General features: G+C 31.5%; 1 protein-coding gene across 1 annotated transcript in view; it reads left to right on the forward strand.

Annotated features, from left to right (window-relative positions):
- Window positions 1-14,953, forward strand: part of LOC145277742 (phosphatidylinositol-3-phosphatase SAC1-like) — an 86,377-nt gene extending 71,424 nt beyond the window's left edge. Inside the window, exons 15-18 of the mRNA XM_080129460.1 lie at window positions 687-780; window positions 1,731-1,832; window positions 7,856-7,916; window positions 14,127-14,953. Coding sequence (XP_079985586.1) covers window positions 687-780; window positions 1,731-1,832; window positions 7,856-7,916; window positions 14,127-14,263 — 394 coding nt within the window. The 3' untranslated portion in view covers window positions 14,264-14,953. The remainder of the gene's footprint in view (window positions 1-686; window positions 781-1,730; window positions 1,833-7,855; window positions 7,917-14,126) is intronic.
- The last annotated feature ends 5,029 nt before the right edge of the window (window positions 14,954-19,982 follow it).

A 19,982-nucleotide genomic window follows, 5' to 3' on the forward strand; every position in this document is an offset into this window, starting at 1 on the left:
TTTTTCTAATCTCTGTGGATTGTAAAACAAACCCGGCTTTTTTTCTTTCTTTTTTCTTTCTTTTTTTTCTTTTTCTTTTTTTTCTTTTTCTTTTTTTTCTCTTTTTTTTCTTTTTTCTTTTTTTTCTTTTTTTCTTTTTTTTCTTTTTTTTCTTTTTCTTTTTTTCTTTTTTTTCTTTTTCTTTTATTTTTCTTTTTCTTTTTTTCTTTTTTTTTCTTTTTTTCTTTTTCTTTTTTTCTTTTTCTTTTTTTCTTTTTTCTTTTTCTTTTCTTTTTTTCTTTTCTTTTCTTTTTTTTCTTTTTTTCTTTTTTTTTCTTTTTCTTTCTTTTCTTTCTTTTTTCTTTTTCTTTCTTTTTCTCTTTTCTTTTTCTCTTTTCTTTTTCTCTTTTCTTTTTCTCTTTTTTTCCCTTTTCTTTTTCTTTTTTTCTTTTATTTTTCTCGTTTCCTTTTCTCTTTTCTTTTTTTTCTTTTTTTTTCTTTTTTTTTCTTTTCTTTTTTCTTTTCTTCTTTCTTTTTTCTTTTTTCTTTCTTTTTTCTTTTTTTCTTCTTTCTTTTTTCTTTCTTTTTTCTTTTTTTTTTTTACTATTCTGTACTGTGACCTAACAATTTAATAAACATAAAATACTCTAAAAATTCAAATACCAACTTAACAATAATTTTTTTTATATCTTTTTACTTTCGGTCAGAACTGGAAAGCGAACAAAAGCAGGATTGTTGATGGATGGAGTAAACTCTGCTATTCGATACTTCAAAAATAACTTTAAAGATGGTTATCGACAGGTATGTATGATTTTCATTGTTGATTTTTTTAGATTAATGCAAATGATTGATTAATCACACTAAAAGAATATAAGAACGGCAATGGATTTGCTGTTTTAGTGGATATTTCATGGAGGAATAATTAATAAAAGATTTCAACTAGTAAAAAAAAGGAAATACTAAACCAGCAGTAACAATGGCAGTGTAGACATAGAATATAAATATAGATTTAAATAAGTTACACTAATACAGAGTTTGGGAAAGTTAGCCTCCCTTTGATATTCTAGAGCAGGGGTCTCTAATCTACAGCCTGCGGACCAAATCTGGACCGCCAAAATCTTTGATGCGGCTTGCAGGTCTCTTATTGAAAACCTGCAAATATTCAAGAAAAATAAATAAATAAATGGAAACATAGAAATATTGTGGTGTTTTTTTTTTTTTTTTTTAATTTTTTATTTTTAATTTTTTATTTTAAAGAGTAAGGTTTTGGAGAACCAGTTTCACTAAAAAATAAAGCTAATGAGCAAATCGATATAAAACATGTCAAGGTCATTTTTTATTTTATATTTTTATTTTAACCTCTGTAGCGATAAAAATTCAGCAATATAGCATCTATTTCCAAAAACTTTGGAGACCCCTGTTATAGATGTTTACCATACAAAAGGTAAATGGAATTCCTCAGCTGTGGTGAAAGCAATACATCGAGAAAAGGGGAATAAAATGTATAAAAAGGCAACGTCTTTCATGGTAGATAATAAATAAGTGTTATATTATTTCTAAGCTCATAACTTCAGTTATGTAAAGTTCATTTTACAATTTTCTCTAAAAGCAGTGTTATTTTTTAATTGCTTTGTAATATTTAATAACTTCGTATTAAAAGGATCAAAGAATGTTAATATTTTAACTATTCTTGGAATGGATATTTCATGTAGTATGATATATAATATTCTTGTTTTTTATCCCAAATTTAGGATTCCATTGACTTATTACTTGGCAATTATATTGTTGAAGAACAAGAAGGTATAACAAGACCATCCCCATTGATTATGGATCGAGATTGGAAGTTTTATGCGGTAAGTTCCTACAGGATTATCTGAAAAGAATGAACTGTTTTCTGTGCACAATATTTTAATAAGGAAAAGCAAACTCTGAGCAAGTCACAAGTATTTTTTTTTGTTCTTTTCTTTCTTTTTTTTTGTTCTTTTCTTTCTTTTTTTTTGTTCTTTTCTTTCTTTTTTTTTGTTCTTTTCTTTCTTTTTTTTTGTTCTTTTCTTTCTTTTTTTTGTTCTTTTCTTTCTTTTTTTTTGTTCTTTTCTTTCTTTTTTTTTGTTCTTTTCTTTCTTTTTTTTTGTTCTTTTCTTTCTTTTTTTTTGTTCTTTTCTTTCTTTTTTTTGTTCTTTTCTTTCTTTTTTTTGTTCTTTTCTTTCTTTTTTTTGTTCTTTTCTTTCTTTTTTGTTCTTTTCTTTCTTTTTTGTTCTTTTCTTTCTTTTTTTGTTTTCTTTCTTTTTTTGTTTTCTTTCTTTTTTTGTTTTCTTTCTTTTTTTGTTTTCTTTCTTTTTTTGTTTTCTTTTTTTGTTCTTTTCTTTCTTTTTTTGTTCTTTTCTTTCTTTTTTTTGTTCTTTTCTTTCTTTTTCTTTTTTCCTTTTTTGCTTTTCTTTTTTTTTCTTTTTTTGCTTTTCTTTTTTTTCTTTTTTTGCTTTTCTTTTTTTTCTTTTTTTGCTTTTCTTTTTTTTCTTTTTTTGCTTTTCTTTTTTTTTCTTTTTTTGCTTTTCTTTTTTTTTTTCTTTTTTTGCTTTTCTTTTTTTTTTTTCTTTTTTTGCTTTTCTTTTTTTTTCTTTTTTGCTTTTCTTTTTTTTTTCTTTTTTGCTTTTCTTTTTTTGCTTTTTTTTTTGCTTTTTTTTGCTTTGCTTTTTTTTGCTTTGCTTTTTTTCTTTTTTTCTTTCTTTCTTTTTTTTTCTTTTTTTTCTTTTCTTTTTCTTTTTTCTTTTTTTTTCTTTTTTTTTTATTACATTTTCACCTCCAAACAAGGAAGGTGATGTAGGGGGCTACTATCAGGGACATAAGTTAGAAGGATACTTTGTAGGGAGTTGAGCAGCAAGATGTCTGTTTAGATTACACTTGAACTTCTGCATGTCAGTACAGTTGGGGAAGCAGGAAGGGAATTCCAAAGTCTAGTAGTTCTGGGGAAGAAACTATTATTAGCTTTCTTACATCTCAGGATCTCTACTGTGTAGGGGTGGGATTTTGCTGCTTGTTGGGTTTGTCAGGTGTATTTATGTTGAGGGGGCACAAGGGCTTGTAGTTCGTCGGAGCATCCACCATTAAAATACTTGTAAAACAGGCAGAGGGATGCAACATCGATGAAACAGGTTGAATTTTAGATGACAATTCAGAACCTATCAGGTTGGCGACTCTCTTTTGAATCCTGTCCAGGAGGGGGAGACTAGTAGCAGATGTACCAGTCCAGAAGTGACAACAATGCTCCATACATTTTACTTCCAATTAACTTTTATCTTCTGTCTTATAAATGTTCAACTTGTGCTACCAGATCAGGCTGTCTGAAGGTATCGACTTCTTAACCTTAAATTCTCTAAACATTGATTTTATTGTTTTTCCTCGTTGCAAAACGCCATCATGTTCTGCAGAACTAAAAAACAAATTGATGTTCCATTACAAAACAACCATATCCAAATACTGTGAGTAAATATTTGAAGAGATAAAGAACTTGAAACACAAAAACGTTTACAAAAATAACTGGATTTAGCATTAAATAATTCAAAAAGGGTTGATATGCTGTAAAACAAAATAATTAAACAAAGGTTCAATGTGGCCAACACCTGCAGCATAAGATGAATGCAATAGTGAATTCCTCCCAGGTGTGCATCAGCATATCATCATCACCTGTCGCTAGTCAATGTTTACAAACTACTATTCTCATCCCAGTTATTTTCACATTGCGATCTATGTAACCTCAGACCTTTTTGGTGCATCTTTTCAAGCCTGAAATCTATGTGGCACAACGGATAAAGGTGTTGATTAACAATCAGTTCTAAGTGACTGTTTTCTGGAGTTTAAAAGTTTAATCCTTGCTACAGACAATAATAACTAAGATTAACATAATAATTAACACTTCTACTAAGTCATGGCTGATGGAACAAGAACCTACTTTTATGTATTAAATAAATGGTTCAGTTTGAAATTTTGTATACATTGCAGAGTTCAACATGTACAGCGTTGTGGACTAATAAGGATCCAGAAGAAAGACACAAGTCGGTATTTAGTGGAAATAAAATATATTGAACAGAAAAATAAATACAGCAAATAAAGAGAAATGGGGGATACATCACTCCGACTGTCAAATGTATATAACTGGTGCATGACGTCAAGAAACATTCTCCTGGTCTTTATACTAAGTGGATGAGTTCATTGTTATCTGTAGGATGGGCACTACAATATATAGATTCCTAAAATCAAAAAATATGCTTGTGTAAAAGGTCAGAGGTTAGAATAGTCGTAGAAATAATGCAAATGTTGATGTCTTTACCTCATGTTGTGTTAGTAAAAAAAATCTTTTTTTTTCTTTTGATAAATGTTATTTATTCAGATGAAGTAATTTTAAGTGTTTGTCCAAAATTCTTCCTATATTAAAAAACAAAAACAAAGAAAAATCTTCATGATGTACATGCTCGTAACAAAACGAAAAGATCATATTCCAAAAGTCATTAATTGATTAGTTTTATTTTTATAAAGAAAATAAACGATTTTAAGCAATTAAAGGGAAATAGTAGGCATTACAAGATATGACAAATTTGAATTATTGTGGAATCATCTGCTCTTGTCTCTTCAAAATAGCAATGGAAGGTGGACCTTTTTTGTGCTTACATGTAAAATTTGCTTTTCCTAGTTAAATCGATCAAGTAGTTTGATTTTTATGTGATTTTTTTTTTTTTTTTTTTTTTTAATATGACATTTTTCTTCTATCATAGATATGTACATCATACAAATTTAAAAAAAAAAAAAAAAAAAAATTTTGTTTTTTAATGTCGGGGAAATTTGGGGCAAGAACCTAATTTTGTAATAGTTTTTATTTTAATTTAAAGTAAAAACATTTTCCCATTTAAGTTGACATACACCTGAGGAAAATGAGAAAGCCAAGATGGGCGAATATTTAAAGAATATATAAAAACTTTCATTACATTTACTAGCAAATTTATTCTCCCTCTGCATAGTTTTTTCTTGTATATATAATGTAAGTGTTAAGTTTGTTAATGAACAGTCGATTAGGACAATTTCCTGGATAGATGGTCCCCTGACAAATCAACATATTATTAGCCACGTCCCCCAAAAAAAGATAATGCCTGGGAGGATGATCGCATGACCATAAAACAGATACTAGGCTACCCCCCCACCACCACCACCACCATCTTGAATTGAGCATTGAAAGATAGTAGAATAGCAAATCGATATAAGTAATAGCATAGTTTCGGCTTCAGAGCTTCATTTGCACACTGTTCCATAGGAAGAAAAAAGATCACTGATGGCTTCCCAATCCGCCTTCTTGAAGTATCTTGTCATCTTGAGTAATGACTCTTCAACTTGAGGTTGAGAGTTTAGGGTGATGTCTACCAATATCACGTGATCAGCATTCCCGAGTGTGCGATGGCTCAACTCCCTACATAGTATCCTTGTAAATTTTGTCCCAAATAGTAACACCTTACGTCAAAGTGGCACTGGACCTTTTTGGGGTTGAAAATAAAGATAAAAAAAAATAGATATCAAATCGCTGTTAAGAATAGATAATAGGGAGTCATTACTTATCAAGTTCTGAAGGCCACTCGAGGATAGGGGTTAATGAATGTAATGTGGTAGTGTAAATTGGGTGGATTTTGATTATTTATCGAGACGGCTCAATAAGAACTTGTTTACATTGGGTTTAAAGGCTACCATGTTGTATTTAACGGGGAAGCAGGCAAGTGGAACAGTGTTGCACGTACGGACAGTTCTGGGAAAGAAGCTTTATTCATGGAATCTCCTTTTAGATTTAGGCACAGTTAGAAAGTGGGGGAAATCGTATATAGTGGTTGTAGTTAGTCGAGTGTTTTTTTTTTTTTTTTTTTTTGTGAAAGTTTGGTAAGGGGGAGCCATAGATTGGAGTTTAGTGTATAAAGTAGAGATATTTGTCCGTGTATCAGTTTTGTGATGATTGAATTCTGAGCAAAATCAATGGCATATTTGAAATCAGCAGGTTCCGGTAAATTTGCTTAGACTGGTTTTAAATTATTAAGTTTTTTTTTTTTTGTTTTTTTTTATTATCGTTTTGCCTTGTTTTTAACTGAAATAAGCTCTGTTGTCACTACAACAAATTTTGACTTTGGTTCATCAATCCATGTGAAAATTATCACTAAACTTGCATCTTTTTATCCTTTAAAAAAAAAAAATATATATAAAGCAACAAAATCGGCAAATTATCTGAATTTCATTGTTTATTGAACGGGAGTTATGAGCAATTTCATTTGAGTACTTCAGAAGTGTTATGGATTTACTGCTAGGTTGAAAGATGGCAATCAGTTTGTGTGAAAAGTATGTAAAAATAATGGAGATGGATGAGAAAACATGTGGGGGGGGGGGGCTCATTCCAAAAGTAAAGCCTTCCATTTTTTTATATTTTTACTTACAAAGTAAAAGATCTACAAAGACTGAAGTGGTACCATTAAAACGAGTGACCTTTTGTGCTCCAGAATTTATTTTTCTACATAGTCACCACTATTCTCAATACACTTTTGCCAGGAATTCGATGACACCTCTCTGTTTCTGACACACGTGTATGACGGAGGTTGTTTTTTTTTTTTTTTTTAGTCTCACACTGTCAATACTTGCGACAGATGAAACTTTCAAGTCATGAATGCATAAGTTCAGTCATCATAACAATGCAATTTGCAATACCCTCTAATCCATTTGGGCAGAATAAAAAAAAAAAATAGGAAGCATTACTTTTGGAATGACCCTCATATATCTGGATGGTTAAGCTATTAAAATTCTTCAGAAGCTTTTTTTACTGTGATGATACTGTTTGAGTTAGAAGTAGATAAAACAAGTTCAGGGTTCTTCTGCCATTACTAAGCAGTAGTGTTATCACTGTTGACCAAATGAAAAGTTTATTAAGCATGTGTGTGCAGTGTGATGATGTATGGAAATGGAACTTAGCCAATTAGGGTTGAAGACATATGTTGCATGGAGAGAAATGATACGTGTTGCGAGTTTTAAAGATTAAATCTGGATAGTATAGGAAGATGTATGCAAATCAGAAAACTTGGTTGGTTTAGTCACATTGAAGAAAATAAATGAAAGTTCTTGGAGTCATAGATATAGAATGATTGAGATAGTAGAGTCTGGCCTAGAGTAAAACAGAAGGAAGTGATAAGGATGGACTTGAGAAATAAAGGGATGAATGAAGACCCGATCAGAGATAGCTTAGTTTTAAAGTCAATTTCTAAAACTGTCCAACACCTGCTAACATGTAAAACAGATGTTGAATGAAACATGCTGTTGACTGATATTTTATTGTCCTAGGTATTCCTTGGATAAAACCAAGAAACTTTTGTCACAGATAACTTGGGGATTGTACAGTTAAGCCAACAAACAACTAAGCGGGGAAAAAAAATCAAATATATAATAAATAAATGTTACCATAGCAAATAAGTTACTTTTCTATCCACTTGGCTTATTTTTTGCATTTTAAAGTAGTTTTAGATACTGTTTTTTTGTTTAATTTCAAATAGTCACTTTTCAACAAAGATGGCCGCCGCATTCTTCATGTGTTGGCAGCCATGTTTGTTGACGAACACCATAGTATTCAAACTACTTTAAAATGCAAAAGGAAATGAACCAGGTAGGTGGAAAAGTAATTTTTATTTCTTATGGTAACATTTATGTATTGTATATTATTTTTTTTACTCCTGTTTTTGTTATTTTTGGCTTCACTGCACAATCCCTGAAACTTCCATGAAATTCAAACTTGCTTCTACTATTTAATAAAATAGAAAACTTAATTGTCTTTTTAAATTGTAAGTTTTTACAGTTTTCTTTTTCCTTTCAGCTTCCGGCTGTGTTCTTTGTCTCTCTTGCAATGTGTATGATTTGCATCTTGCTTCCAGATGGTAAGTTTTTATAAAAACATCTACGATATCAAATGCACTGCTTGATGAGGTAGGTCTTTGGACCTTATTCATTATCTGTAGTAGCATTCAGATTCATAGATAAATCCATACTCCATAAAGGTCCTGAGACATTATGTAATGATAGAAAGACCATTTCACAGATCTCTTGGTGTTTATTTAAAAAACAAAAATAAAGAAAACTCTTTAAGCTGTACATACTTGTCACGGAACAAATGTTATATTCCAAAAATCATGTAAATTTATCAAGTATTTTTAAATTTTTATTTAAGAAAATTAAATTTTACAATTTTTAGCGATTATTTTTTTGGCAGCTATTGATTATCTGTTACTTCTGAGTAGGTTAAAAAGAAATAGTCGATTTGAGTTGTCAGCATTTTAAACAAATATGGTGCTCAGCAACTCTCCCATTCAGTTCATAAATTTGATTTTAATTTTCTTAAATAAAGAAGAAAACTACTTGATAAATTTTCCTGAGTTTTGGAATATGACATCTTTGTTCCATGATGAGTATATATATCATGAAGATTTTTCTATATATATATATATATATATATATATATTTTAATAAGTGCAATTTTAAATAAGCACTGATCTCTTCTATAACACTTCAGTGGTTAAGAAAGGTGTCATCAACAGCTTGTCTCGGAAGGACATCAACCATGAAATAATGGATCTTTCCAACATCCTCAGTGCAATAAAGAAGATGAATGAAAGGTATTTGGATATGATGGCATCGCTACTAATGTGGTGGCAAGATTGTCATGGAAGTCCATTATCTGCAATCCTTTATCTGTACAAGAGCCAGGTACATCCTAAAATGGAATACTGTTGCCACATCTGAGCAGCAGCTGCTTGGCACGCCCTATCCAGCTTTGATAGAGTTCAAAATCAGCTTTGAAACCTAGTAGGTGATGCGCTTTTCTTTTCCTTGCAACCTCTTTCCCACAGAAGAGATATTGCGAGCCTGTCTCTGCCTTATCATTATTTTCATGGTAAGTGCTTGACTGAACTCCAATCTATGGTCCCCCCCCTTGACAAACTTTCACCAAAAAAGAAACACTCTACTAGCTACAACCACTATATAAAATTTCTCCCATGCTCTATCCGTGCCTAAATCTAAAAGCAGATTCCATGAACAAAGCTCCTTTCACAGAACTGTATGTCTGTAGAACACTGTACCGCTGGTTGCTTCCTGGTTGAATACAACATGGTAACTTTCAATTCCAATGTAAACAAGTTCTTGTTAAGCCATGCCCATAAATAATCAAATTTTACCCAATTTACACCATTAACAATTACTAAACTACAACCTTACATTCATTAATCCTTATCCTCGAGTGGGCTATGGCCTTGATAAGTGGTGACTCCCAAGTAAAAAAAAAAAAATATTTGATGTCTGGATAGATATGCTTCTGATCTCAACATAAGCCTTCTTGAAGCGATAGGCAAAGTCTTTCTGAAGATCTTGCTTAACTTATTTACAACATGGATGTATTTCTACATTTGGACAGAATGGTTTTAGATCTAATCATGTTGAAATGGACATGATTATTTCTTTTATTTATTTTCAGACTGTTGTCATCTTTTATATTCAATTTTCTTAAATAAAAAAAAAACTTGATAAATTTACTTGAGTTTTGGAATATGACATCTTTGTTCCGTGACTTCAGAGCACATGGCACAGTAGATAGATATTGAATCTCAACAGTTGTAGGTGAGCATTGTCTGAAGATAACGGTTTCAATCCTGCCCAAAGCTGGCCAGAGGATTAGTTGGCCAAAACGTGGGGAGACGACAACAACTATGAAAGGCAGTAATTACTGAAGATACAGTTGAAGATTCAGCATTTCTATCCTGTTGCGGGTAACAACCTGATGAAGGCCAGAGGAATAGTTGGTCGAAACTTCGTTTATCAACAACTATAAAAGCTGAGGATAATAGTCCGCAAATAAATATAAATAAAAATATACTAATTACTCATCTCATAAGAATTCCAATAATCGAATAATATGATTATTTCTGTCATAGAACTTCACAAAAACAATGTCAAAACAATGGGTGATTCTTGTCCAGAATTTTTCCTAAAAAAAAAAATTAAAAATTAAGAAAAGCTATGCAGATTCACCTTTTATTAATAGAATATATTTTTTATGTTATGCTTGCATTGTGTTTTTATTTGTATCTGCATAGTCAGATGAAATTTCCAGGTTGTGTAATAATTCGGAGAATTCCCTTCATCAGACTGGTGCTACCAGATCAGACTGTCTGAAGATATTGGCTTTCTGAGATGAAATTCACCTCGTGTTGATGCTTTTTGTTTTTCTACTTACTTTTGCAAAACTTAATTATGTTCTACAAAAAAAAAAAACAACAATCCACCTTTTCCTTCTTCCCATTTCCCCTTCCTTTTTTTTATCTCCCCTGCTTCCTGACTGGTGGCCCTGTCCGGTGGGGCATTAGAATACGCCGACGGCCATCCTGCAGAGGGTAAAAGTCCCTCAATGGGGGTCCTGGATATGACTTTAAACTATATCCAGTGGTGAGGCCCCAGCTTGTGGGCTTTGGGGAGTGTGGAGCCACCCTTTAATTGCCATTGCTCCCAGGTCCACTCTGATCCAGAGTGGTAGTACCTGTTAGGGTCCCAACTATGGGTTAAATAGAAACCGACGTGAAAACAACAAATATATTCTATTAAAAAAATTTTCTTCAAAATCTTTGGATTCGGCATTAAATAACCCGAAAAGGGTTGATATACCGTAAAACAAAAACAACCAACCAACCAATCCTGACTGGTTACAGCGTCTATCAATGTACATGCTGGGTAGTCTCTTAACTTCTGATATGCAAGGGAGACAACTAATGACAACGCTAAAAGAACAGGAACTTCCGAAATCAATCAACTGACGTTGATTTACTGATAATACAAAAAATTCTCTGAGGTTTGAAACATAAAGGTCCTGAATATGACCTTAAAACTATATCCAGTGGTGAGGCCCCAGCTTGCGGGCTTTGGGGAGTGTGGAGCCACCCTTTAATTATCATTGCTCCCAGGTCCACTCTGACCCAGAGTGGTAGTACCTGTTAGGGTCCCAACTATGGGTTAAATAGAAACCGACGTGAAAACAACAAACATATTCTATTAAAAAAAATTTTCTTCAAAATCTTTGGATTCGGCATTAAATAACCCGAAAAGGGTTGGTATACCGTAAAACAAAAACAACCAACCAATCCTGACTGGTTTCCTAAGTTAAAATGTACCAAACATTAATACTGTAACCCTTTTCCCTTTCCCATTGCAAAACACATTCATGCTCTGCAGGGCAGGGAACAAAAATTATAAAAGTCCACTATAAAACAACCAAACCAAACACTACAAACTAGCGATTAAAGATACAAAGAGCTTGAAGAATAAAAACCTTCTCCAAAATAACTCGATGCAACATGAATACCATTTCCAAAATAACTGAATTTGGCATTAAATAACCTGAAAAGGGTTGATATGTCGTAAAGCAAAACCAGCAACCAAACCCTTCATCAAATATCTGTTCAACTCCCCAATATACATGTTTCAACTAAAGTTGAACACTATCTGACAAAGGGAAATTTCCTAAAATATTATACAACACAGAAATTCCATCTGACCTCACTGACGCAAATAAGAACACAATGGAAATGTATGACATAAAAAGAAGAAAACATATATACTCCATTGATAAAAGAACGGACGCACATTTCAAGTGACACTGGTGATTCGACATTGGCACAAGTACATGGCGTTAATTGTTTATAAACACGTCAAATAGCAAAAGTTCTGTAAATGTATTAAAAACGCACTCAGAAAGACACCCATTTATTTAAATATCTTTTATTTAAATACATTCGTTTTGTTACTTAAAAAAAATGTTTTGTAAATATATATTTTTTTCTTTTTAAATTTTCCAAAGCTTTGTAAATATGTTTTTTTTTAAATCTTGCTCGCGAATATTCGACTATGTCTGCTATTTGAAGTGTTTATAAACAACCAACGCCATGTGCTTGTGCCAATGTCAAGGTCGAATCACCGGTGTCACTTGAAATGTGCGCTGGTCGTCAGCAGTCGTTGTCTTCTGCTACAGGGTATCTATTCTTTACTTGGTCAAATAAAAGTGAATCCGTATAACTTATTCCACTGTTATATCTTAATTTATTTCAGTTTGTGTCTATCCATTACACCTCTGCATGGTATTGTTTTTTATAAATCTAAATTTAATTTTATTTTTATTTTATACTTCAGGAAAATGCCATTTAATTAAATGCTAATTTTCTGATGTTTAAAACAAATAAACAAAATTTGACCTTGATTCTTTTTTGTTTTCGTATCTTCATTGATCTGCACTCTGTTGACAAATAAGCCTTGCCTGTTGAGCATATTTTTATTACGTTAAGAAGGATAACAATTTGGAAAATATACATATTATATAAGATATATGGAAACTGATGAACAAAATATTTTAACAATTTTAAACATTTGATTATGATTTAAAAATAAAATCTAGTGATCTTAAACAGTCTTTAATTTATTATAGAGGTGAAATTAGGAACACAAGTTAACTGTACAATAAACAAGCAGAGTTCAGATTCTTGTCAAATTTCTTACATTCTCTTTTTCAATATTTTTGGTATTGATAAGTTGGTATGACCAAAGATTTAGAAGATTTTATATATAACTATGCATAATAAGAATGAACCAGAATCATTTTATTAAATATACTGAATCTCTTTTTTCAATCATAGCTTTTCGTCTTGACACAAAAATGGCACTACACTCTGCTGTGTATTTATGTTAAGGAGGATAACAATTTGAAAAAAAAATTGCTTCAGTTTGTGTCAATACATTATACCTCTGCATTGTATTGCCTTCTATAATTTACATTTATATATACACTAAACCAGTGTTTCTCAACCGGGGGCCCATGACCCACTAATGAGGCCACAGGCCTTCAGTCAGGGAGAAGATACCGGAAAAATGTAATTCAAAATGCAGAAATTTGGCATGTATAAATAAGGTGACAAGACTTCGGCCATGAAAAAAGATTAATTTCTTTTTATATACAACGGAACGTCTATATACAAAATTAATTTGTTTCGGTTTGGATTTCGTATCCTAAAAAGTTTTTTACATGTAAACTTTCTGAAAACACTCATGAAATTTTATAAGGGTAACACAAGAATAAAATAAGAGCTAAATGAACAAGATAAAACTAAGTTTGCCTTTTTCTTTTCTTTTTTTTTTTTTTTCTTTTTTTTTTTTTTTTTTTTTTTTTTTTTTTTTTTTTTCTGAAGTGCTGGGGGTCATGAGTGTTGAGATACTTGGTAAGGAGCCACAGGTCATCAAAGGTTGAGAAACACTGCACTGAACAATGCTATAATTAAACTACATTTTTAAAGTATACATGTTTTTACACGCGTTAACATGTAGATATTCAAGACCCAACACATTGTAGACTCGGTCGCAAAGGAGGCAAAGAATAGGAAAGAAATTCAACTCGCTGTTTCAGATTTTAAGAAAAGACCTTTTTTTTCCTCATTCTCCTGCCATGCGTGACTTCTCGTTATGGCTGCGATGTCATCCATGTCTCTAACGTGATCGTCTTTAACTTGCTCCTTATTATCCTAAATATGATTGTCGGTCTGTGCACACATTCTTTTTCCTTACCATGATGTCACTTCGTACATGGCTTGCCTATCTCTTATAATATATGTACATCTCGCCAAAGATTACGACAGAAAGACAACGAGATAATAACCAATCAGCATCCACTTGAAATCGATAATCTGCTGACAATATATAAACATTAAAAAAAAAAAAAAAACACTTTCTAGCCAGCGATTAATTTTCTTAAGTACTTTGCTGTCTAGTATGAATCCCTGTTTAAGAAGACACTGATTTCTTTTTTAAAGAGACATCAAATTCTGGATGGCTAAATCCCAAATCGGATATATTTCCCATGTTCTTGTGTGGCCTCTTTTCTCTTAGATAAATATTTCCCACCTATAGCAAATCTGTCATTTGCATGTATTGCAACCATACGTGTGTCTGTGCTTTGTTACACATTGATTTCTTATTTTTATTATTGTTTTGTTTATTTAAAAAAAAAAAAGTTATATTTTTCACATTTTTGTTTTCCTTTTTTTGTTTTTTTTTTCCAGAACATGCAACTGAACAAGTCATCTACATTTTATTCTGGGGCGGATTTTGTATAGTGTCCAGTTTTGCTATCTACATGTTTGGTGAGGTGTTTGTAGATTCACCTCGCTTGACACAGGCTAAGATTAAAACTGACTAGCTATATGGCAGCAACTCTATACTCATTGTCTGAAGGCACACTTTTCGATGGCAGTTATTCCTTGTTCAAGTTAGAATTGTTGCCAACTTTAAGATTCAAACGATTGCTTTAACAATCAGGTTGTAAATTATGACAATTCTATAGCAAATAATTTTCACATTCAAAAAAAAAAAAAAAAATGATTTCGGTCTTTTTCCAGAATTTTACCTACATTAAAAGAAAAAAACAAATTCTGTATGATGTACATACCCATGACAAAACGAAAATATCATATTTCAAAAATCACATCAATTAAGTAGTTTTAGTTTTATAAAGAAAATAATTTTTTTAAAGTGAATAATGGGAATTAGTAAGCATTACAACATAAATCTTGCAGGTTTTGAATTATTGTTGAGTTATCTCCCTTGTTTTGAGATTTTTTTTTCCCAAAAAAAAAATTGCAGGCGAGACAGTCACTTTTTGATACTCATAAAATGCGATTTCCTTGTACAAAAATAAACTACTTTATTAATTTATATGAGTTTTGGAATGTTTTCATTTCATCATGGGTACATACATCATCCAGATTTTTCATTTTTATTTTTGTTTTTTTTATATAGGGGGAATTCTGGACAAGAACACAGGTTTCTAATGAATTCTAAATCGAAAAAAAAAAAAAAAAAAAACGTTTTTAGCATCAGTGAAAGATAAGATATAGCAATTCGTTAGAATTGAAATGCAATAAAATGAACCCATAAGAAGTCCAGCAGATTTTATTTAAAAAATATATATATATATTTTTTTTTTTCAAATTTATTTTTTTTTTTTTTTGTTAAAAATGAAAATTGGCATTAATGATTGAGTTAATTTTTTTTTTTTAAATTTAGTTTTCAAAAATTTTAACATTAAATTATTAACAACTTTTTTTATATACTTTATGCAATTTTTCATTTTTACATAACATTATCTGAATTTTTTTTTTTTTATCCAATTGTTGAAGCCATCAAAATTTTGTTGTCCAAACAAATTTATGCAATTATAAATTTGAGAACCAAAGTTTCCTACAAAGAAAAAAAAACATGTTGACATTAGGAAATGACGTATATGATAAATTATGAAGAAATAGTTTTTTTTTTTTTTTTTTTTTTTTTTTAATTTATGAATTTGAATTCTCATCAGTTTTTGAATATTTTTATTTTATTTTTTTTGTACAAAAAAAGTCACAAATGATGCACTGAACACAATAAGTAAAAAAAAAAAATGCTAGAAATGGTTCTCTAGTGACATTTTTATAATCAGTGACAGAAGAAAATTAGCATCTTACAATCATGTTCAATAATTTTGTTTTTTTTATAACTGGTTCATTTTCCACAATTACTGGAATTTAAAAAGTTATGGTGCAAAAGGGAATTTTTTTTTTTTTTTAATCAAATCCTTGTTAATAAAGCTAATTCTTAACAAAATAAATGGTATTGTTGAATGTATCTTTTATTATATTTTAATTTCTGTTATACATATATCTATAAAAGTGAACAAATTTTTTATCTACAGACTTGAAATTTGGTTTATAGTATATTCAGACATGTGGAAAACTTTGTAATCGGTTTTCATTTGGAAAAAAGGACTGCTAAAGGATCAAAATTGAAAAATTGGTACTTGAGGGATATCACTTATTTTTATGTTTGTAAACTGTTTCACGAATGAGCATGTATAGTTGTGAAACATGACAGCTTCCTTATGTTAAGAATAAGTAAGTTTGAAAACACTTTGTAAAGATTGTTTCATCCTGGTCTAGTGGTTATCGTACTTGACTTGCTGTCTTTAGGTTTTGGTATAGATCTTTTTACTTACAGAAGTGAACTGTATAAAGAAAATCCTAGTTTCTTTCCGATTTTTTTTTTTTTTTTCCTTTTTACCTCACTTTTTAAAAGAAATTTAACGTTACCTTTAATACCTACGATATTTCTGTTCATAATAAGAAATCTGCATCAATTAAAATATAGTATTTATGCATATTTTACGACCTGGCTATGCAGCGCAACCTGCTAGTAGTAATCCAGGTTAAATATTTATACGTAGAATAAAAATGAAAAAGATTTGGAGAATTTCAACGTTTATATAATCATGCTTAATAGTAAGTAGAGCTATTTATATTTATGTTTTCATTTATATAAGCATATTCAAACTTTGCTACTCTGGCATGACTGTTTCGATCTGTATCAAAAACTTAGATCTTCTCAGACTGATTGTCGCTTAATGTTTTATTGTGTTTTCCAATGATTTTTTTCTAAGTTGTCATTACAACTGTAGTTTGATTTAAGTGTATTTTTATTAATAATTTTGTGGATGATGTTAAGAGGGAAATGGATATTACATGCACTTTTCAAACGTCTATGTAAATCTGACATTTCTCCCAAACTCTACTAGTTAGTATCAAATAATGCAGCTTAAAAGATTGTTCACTGTTCGATGATAATGCAAACAATTGTTCAAAGAAATGAGAAACCATTGCATGCACCAAACATGAGATGTCAGATGATCCAAATGCATTAATTGTTCTCCATCTCTCCTTGACACTGGCCCTATGAAATACTAAAACTGCGTTAACAATGCACTGCATAATCATGTTGACACACCAGTTCCCGCTGAATCACCAAAGTTAAGCAAGGTTGAACCTGGTCAGTCCTAAATGGGTGACCATTTTGGACTTCCAGGTGCTGTATGTACTATCCGCTTATCTCAGCATTGTTTCCAGTTGTCCTGGACTTTTCCTTGCCACTGGGCTCAAGCAGTGCCGATTCAGGAGAGGTGTGTTGGAGATTGCGCAACCCTTGCCTCATAATTACATGCGCAGCTGCTCCTACTGGTGGTATCCTTTGTCTTTCGAGACTGAACAGAGGCATTGATTAACAATGGAGTATACATCAACATATCTATAAAAGTGAAATTGTCTGTCTGTATGTGTGTCTGTGTGTACATTTCCCTACCAAACTACTCTGTCAATTTTCATTCTACAAACTCGAGATTTGACATAAGGAATATTGAGATTTGGGAAAATCTTTTTAATTAGTTTTCGGCCAGAAATTTGCCTGTCAAGGGGTCAAAGTTCAATGATTTGACCTTTGAACATTCTACCAAACTCCTCCGCCAATTTTGGGTCGAAACACTTGAAATTTTAGATGTAGGTTACTTGGACATGGATCAAACTTTTTAATTTGATTTGAGCTCAAAACAAATGTTATGGGGTCAAAATTGGAGTCAAAGTTTTTAAAAATTTGACCTCTACGGTCTCTACCAAATTACTCAGCCAATTTTTGGTCTAAACATTTGAAATTTTATTTAAAGTGTATTCAGATATAAGGCAATCTCTTTAATCGGTTTTTGGTCGAAAATTTGGCTGCCAAGGGGTCAAAGTTCAAAAGATTTTACCTTTTTGGTCGCTAGCAAACTAATCAGCCAATTTTGGATCCAAACACTTGAAATTTTAGATGTAAGTTATCTGGACAGGAGTCAAACTTTTTAAAATATATATATATATATATATACATAAGTTATGAACAGTACATAGGACCCGAGCAAAGCCAGGTTGAACTGCTAGTATAGAATATATTTAAATAATTGATGCTAAGACTAGCCTAGATTAATGCATTTGATAGGAATAAAATAAAACTAAAAAAAAAAAATATGATGATTGTTGAAGAAAATAAGTGAAAAATACTAAGATGCTGCTGTCACCACTGGTTTGGTATTAGACTGGACCACCAGTCAGGAGAGTTAGAGAAACATGAAAGATAGTTTATTGGGGTTTTCTATAAGGTAAAAGAAAATTTGGGTTTTAATATATTGTTTAAAGCAACAATTTCTTCTTTTTTTTTTTTTTTTTTTTTTTTTTTTTACAGTGATACTCCTTTCCTTTTTTAAAAAAGGCTTGCAAAATGAGAAATTGTGGTCAAATTAATTAAATAAATAAATAAAAAAAATTTTTTTTAAATCCAATGAACACAATTAATAGTCTGAAAGGTCAATCTGTCTCTAAGAGCCACACAAATCCAATTGGCTGTCTGGTCCCAGAAAATCAAACTGATTGTGTGACATTCGGATGGACGACTCTGACTTCCTTCCTGCTGCCTCTCTCTTGTAATATATGTACGTCTCGCCAAAGATTATGACAGACAACTTGAGATAATAACCAATCAGCATCCACTTGAAATGGTAATCTACTGACAATATATAAACATTAGAAAACATTTTGCTGTCAACATCAGCTTCAGTTTAAGGAGACACTAATTTTTTTTTTTTTTTAAAGAGATATCAAATTCTGGGTGGCCAAATTCCAAATCGGATATATTTTCCATGTTCTTGTGCGGTCTCTTTTCTCTTAAGTATGTACTGTTGTCATTAACATATCGCAAGGAACAGAAGACAAGACAAGAACTTCAACTCCTGTTTCAGGTTTCAAGAAAAAAACCTTTATTCCTCATCCTTGAGTCCATGTTTGGAAAATGTTTCAATAGAGACAATTTCCTACCGGTATTTTTTATTTTGTGCTAAACTCTTTTTATTATATTTATTTATTTCATTATATCTTGTTTAATATAAGTAAATATGGGAGGGGAATTTATCTTCAAATATCTTTAATTTCGAAGTAGAGCTATGGACTTATACCAAGTAAATATTAATAAGTCCTTTGAATCTTATTTAAAAAAAAAAATTTTTTTTTAAATGGAGAGTAGACAACGCATTGTGGATGCGTTATCGGCAGCTCTCATTACTCTCGCTTCTCCTTATTTGTCCCTCGGTCCTCATTTTTTTTTTCAATGAGTGATTTTTCTGACAAATGGAGAACGGGTTTGAGCTTACGAGTTTAAATGATGTGATCGAAGCCAATTCAAGGTTAGTTCTGTCCAGCAACAAAGAAAAATGCTAACTTCTAATAAGGTTAAAATGTTTTTATTGTTATTATTATTCATATCTGTTACATAATCCCTTGTGTATCACATTACAAATCCATGCATTAATATGGGAGGGGAGACTATTTTCAAATATCGTACTAAATTGGAAATGGAGCAACGGACTTACATTAAGTAGATATTAATAAGTCCCTCGCAGCTATTTTTTTTTTTAATGGAGAGTAGATAATGCATTGTGGATGTGTTATCGGCAGCTCCAGTAACTCTCGCTTCTTATTTGTCCCTCAGTCCTCATTTCCAATGAGTGATTTTTCTGACAAAGGGTGAAGAAAAAGCTGCTTCCCAGGTCGGCAGTACTTCGTGAGCAGTAGCCTGAGATGTCGAAAATTTTCTGTTTCTATGTCTATCCTTGGGGCCATGTCATTAGTAAGGGTGCTGGTGGTAAAACGTTTCATCTGGGCTGACATTACCCACCTGATAGTCAAGGACCCGAACCTTGGATTAACCACTAAGGAGGCTGTCTATCAGCAGGTGCAAAGTACTGGGGCTGCTGTATTGCCATTTGTGAATGGATTCTGGACCATGCAGTAGTTTCTGGTGGGGCCTAACGATGCCATACTAGTGGATAATTGTTACTGCTTTACCTTATGTGCTAAAAAAAAAAAATCCTGTCTTTTTCTCTTACTTTCCCTCTCTGTCCTGCTCTAACCAAGTCTGTCGACTTGTTCCACAAATCCCAAAACCTCAACATGAAATATCTCCAGAACCCCCCCCCCCCGAATAAACCTAGAACCCCATCCTCCAACGTAGACCCTTACTACTAGGTCTCA

Source organism: Euprymna scolopes, chromosome 1 (genome assembly GCF_053919585.1).
Source record: "Euprymna scolopes isolate OS-2025 chromosome 1, ASM5391958v1, whole genome shotgun sequence".
Taxonomy (NCBI): Eukaryota; Metazoa; Mollusca; class Cephalopoda; order Sepiida; family Sepiolidae; genus Euprymna; species Euprymna scolopes.